Source organism: Priapulus caudatus, unplaced genomic scaffold, assembly GCF_000485595.1.
Source record: "Priapulus caudatus unplaced genomic scaffold, Priapulus_caudatus-5.0.1 Scaffold1722, whole genome shotgun sequence".
Classification (NCBI taxonomy): Eukaryota; Metazoa; Priapulida; class Priapulimorpha; order Priapulimorphida; family Priapulidae; genus Priapulus; species Priapulus caudatus.
Genome location: NW_014578783.1, coordinates 4,089 through 7,411, shown reverse-complemented (window position 1 = coordinate 7,411; position 3,323 = coordinate 4,089). Strand labels below are relative to the sequence as shown.

At 49.7% G+C, this 3,323-nt stretch overlaps 1 protein-coding gene across 1 annotated transcript in view; it reads right to left on the bottom strand.

The window, feature by feature from the left end:
- Positions 1–699: 699 nt before the first annotated feature.
- Positions 700–3,323, bottom strand: part of LOC106817425 (cilia- and flagella-associated protein 44-like) — a 4,888-nt gene continuing 2,264 nt past the window's right edge. The window contains exon 2 of the mRNA XM_014822090.1: positions 700–1,045. Coding sequence (XP_014677576.1) covers positions 866–1,045 — 180 coding nt within the window. The 3' untranslated portion in view covers positions 700–865. The remainder of the gene's footprint in view (positions 1,046–3,323) is intronic.

Here is a 3,323-nt window from a genome sequence, read left to right as displayed (position 1 = left end):
ACCACTCAGCTATCCTTGCTGTCGCCAAATGAAGCTCTAATGAAACGCATGCATAACAACAGCTTTGCACGCGTATCCGTCCGTCCGTCCGCCGCCGCCACTCAGCATGTATTGATAACCTCAACCAAATGCACGGCATTGAAATGCGGTGATGGTTATTGACGCGCGCGCTAGCACAAACACACGATGCGCTCGCACAAACACACGATGCGCTCGCACAAACACACGATGCGCTAGCACAAACACGATGCGCTCGCACAAACTAACGCAGTCATTGTTTCTGTGGGGCGACGCAGGCAATGACGGCGCGATGGATTCGGCTTCACGGCGGAAATGGTTGTTTTGTTCTGACGCTGTAGTCCAGGAACACATAATGATGTATGTGTGCATGAGTGTGTGCACACGTGCACGCACGCTCGCTTGCGCACACAACCTGGTAGCACTCACTTTCTCTTCTGAGTTGTTGTATTTGTCGTGGCATTTGTCTGTATTGACAATGGCGCAGCACTGTACACACAACGAGCATGACCAAACAGTTTCTGTTCAATCTCTAGCGGATAAAGAAAACATACAAAACGGCAGTCCTGCCACAATCAATCACATGACGTCGCCGGTACTGGTGGCGCCCTGTGGTGGCACAAACATTACACTCACATGACGTCGCCGGTACTGGTGGCGCCCTGTGGTGGCACAAACATTACACTCACATGACGTCGCCGGTACTGGTGGCGCCCTGTGGTGGCACGAAACATTACACTCACATGACGTCGCCGGTACTGGTGGCGCCCTGTGGTGGCACGAAACATTACACTCACATGACGTCGCCGGTACTGGTGGCTTCCTGCGGTGGCACAAAACGTTACAATCATGCAACGTCGCCGGTACTGGTGGCGCACTGCGGTGGCGCGAGGTGACCTCCCTTGTGTGTGAGCTGGAATATTTCCTGGTTGAGAGTGTCAAGTTCGCGTGTCTGTGCGTCCACCAGCTGCTGGAGCTTAAACATCTCTTCCTCCTCCTGCTGAGACGCCCCCGAGAAATCCACGTCCTGCAGGGGAAGACAGCAGACAGTCAGTCTACAGACGAGACAGGAGAGGGAGGGAGGGGGAAAGGGAGAAGGAGGGAAGGAGAAAGATAGAGGGGGAGGGGGAGAGGGAGGGAGGAAGGGACACACCCCTAACATTTTCTTTGGTGCCCCGAAAATTTCCTATTAATCCCAAAGTAACTTGCCTTTATGTTCAGGAAAATTAAAATTCGACCCCCTCCCCCACCTCTAGATAGTCTCGCATGAGCTGGAGGATAGGAGGCACACGTATAACGTGTAGCAGGGTGCTCTGACACAGAGTGCTCGCAACGAAAACAAAAGCCTCATGTTGGTTTAACAAACGAGCGCTTATAATAACAGCATCACTGAGTCATGTTTGGTGTCCTAATGATGATGATGAATCCCAATTCCCAGGGCCATCAATGCAAATGTTTGTTTTTATTCATTTCCTGTAACTTATGTATACAGATAACATATAGATAAGCAAATAGATAGAGAGAGAGAGAGAGAGAGAGAGAGAGGAGGGGGGGAGAGAGATAGAGAGACAGAGAGAGAGAGAGAGAGAGAGAGAGAGAGAGGGAGGGGAGGGAGGGAGGGAGGGAGGCCGAGAGGACGCGGACGTAGATGGGAGAGGAGGGAGAGAGGCGAGAGAGGGAGACGAGGGAGGGAGGGAGAGAGGGAGAGAGGCGAGAGAGCGGTGGGAGAGAGGGAGAGAGGAGAGAGGGAGTAGAGGCCTTGGGAGAGAGGGAGAGTATGGTGACGGAGAGGGGCGAGAGAGGGAGAAGAGGGCAGAGAGGGAGCAGAGGGTAGAGAGGGGAGAGAGGTGACGAGATGAAGTGCCGACGAGAGGGCGAGATGAGAGAGCAAGAGACCGACAGAGAGAGAGACGAGGTATGAAAGGGGGGAGAGAGCAAGACAACGATTAGATGAGAGGCCGAGAAGTATATAAAGTTCTTGAAGAGAGGAGAGAGGGATAGAAAATACAGAAGATTGGACGAAAGAACTCAGAAAAGAAAAAGATTCGCGAAGTGGGGGTTGTGTAGGGCTAGCTGGGAGCCGCGCGGGGGTGAGCTTACGAGTGTGTTTATTGGTCGGTGTTGGTCTCAGCATTTCGGTCTCCTAGGTTGGTCGCATTCCCTCATTTGGCGACGCATGTTGTATGGCATGGTTGTTTGAGCAATGTTGAGGGGTCGTGTTTGCTGCTCTTTCGGGCGCTTCGTTTCTTTCGGACTTTTTGATGTGTCTCGATCGTGACTCAGGTCGCCTAGCTGCCCCGACTTGTCGAGTGCCGAGTGTCTTTGTGGCCGTGCAGCGTGCCACCAATCGCTCTCCTCTGCCTTGCTATGCTCGCAGGCTGCATAACACCCAGCATGAGCACCGGGTCCCGTCTCCGTCCTGGTACATACATATAGCACACAGCTATATCATATATATAGCTTATATATGATACCCTACCGGCAGAATACAGCACCACAGGAGCACCCACGTACATACATATAGCACATATATAAATGTGAGCATATGATACACAGACTACCACACAGACGATCGCTAGTAGCTCGCCTGCCCTCTTCTGTTCCTCTGCACGTACATACATATTAAGAACAACCATAGTATACTCATATTATATACCCGTTATTCATATCTTCAGTCCTTTCTATTACTATATTATACGGTATACCTTATATTTGTACCGCGGCTAGTACTCATCTTTATATATTAGTATAGGTATCTACACGAATACAGACTCTTTCATTCGTCCCTCCGGGACTTCCCAGTAGACGCACATCTCCGTAACGATCATTCTTTCCGCGACACTTCCAGAGGGTGTGGTTGTGCCTGTACAGGTGATATTTCGTATGCATATGATTCGTATAGTTTATGTTAGTTGATTACAGGTGATTAGTTTGTGTGTGTTGCACATGTGTTGTGTGTGTTTGTTCTGTATTGTTTAGTTTGTTTGGTGTGTGTCGGTGTGTGTGTGTGGATGTGTGCTGGTGTGTGTGCGTGTGGCGCGGTGTGTGCGTGCGGTGCTGGCCGCAGAGACACCACGTACATACAGCTATAAAGCACACATATATATATAGTTTATATATATATAGTTAGTAGTACTTATAGCAGATACAGCCACAGCAAGAGACAATACCGACCGTATCATACATATGACCGAGCGGGCACCACAACAGTTGTGCTCCACAGTATAATATATATATATATCATATGACTATAGTATATACGTATAGTAATATATGAATATCTACATACTAGATATCACCCGCAG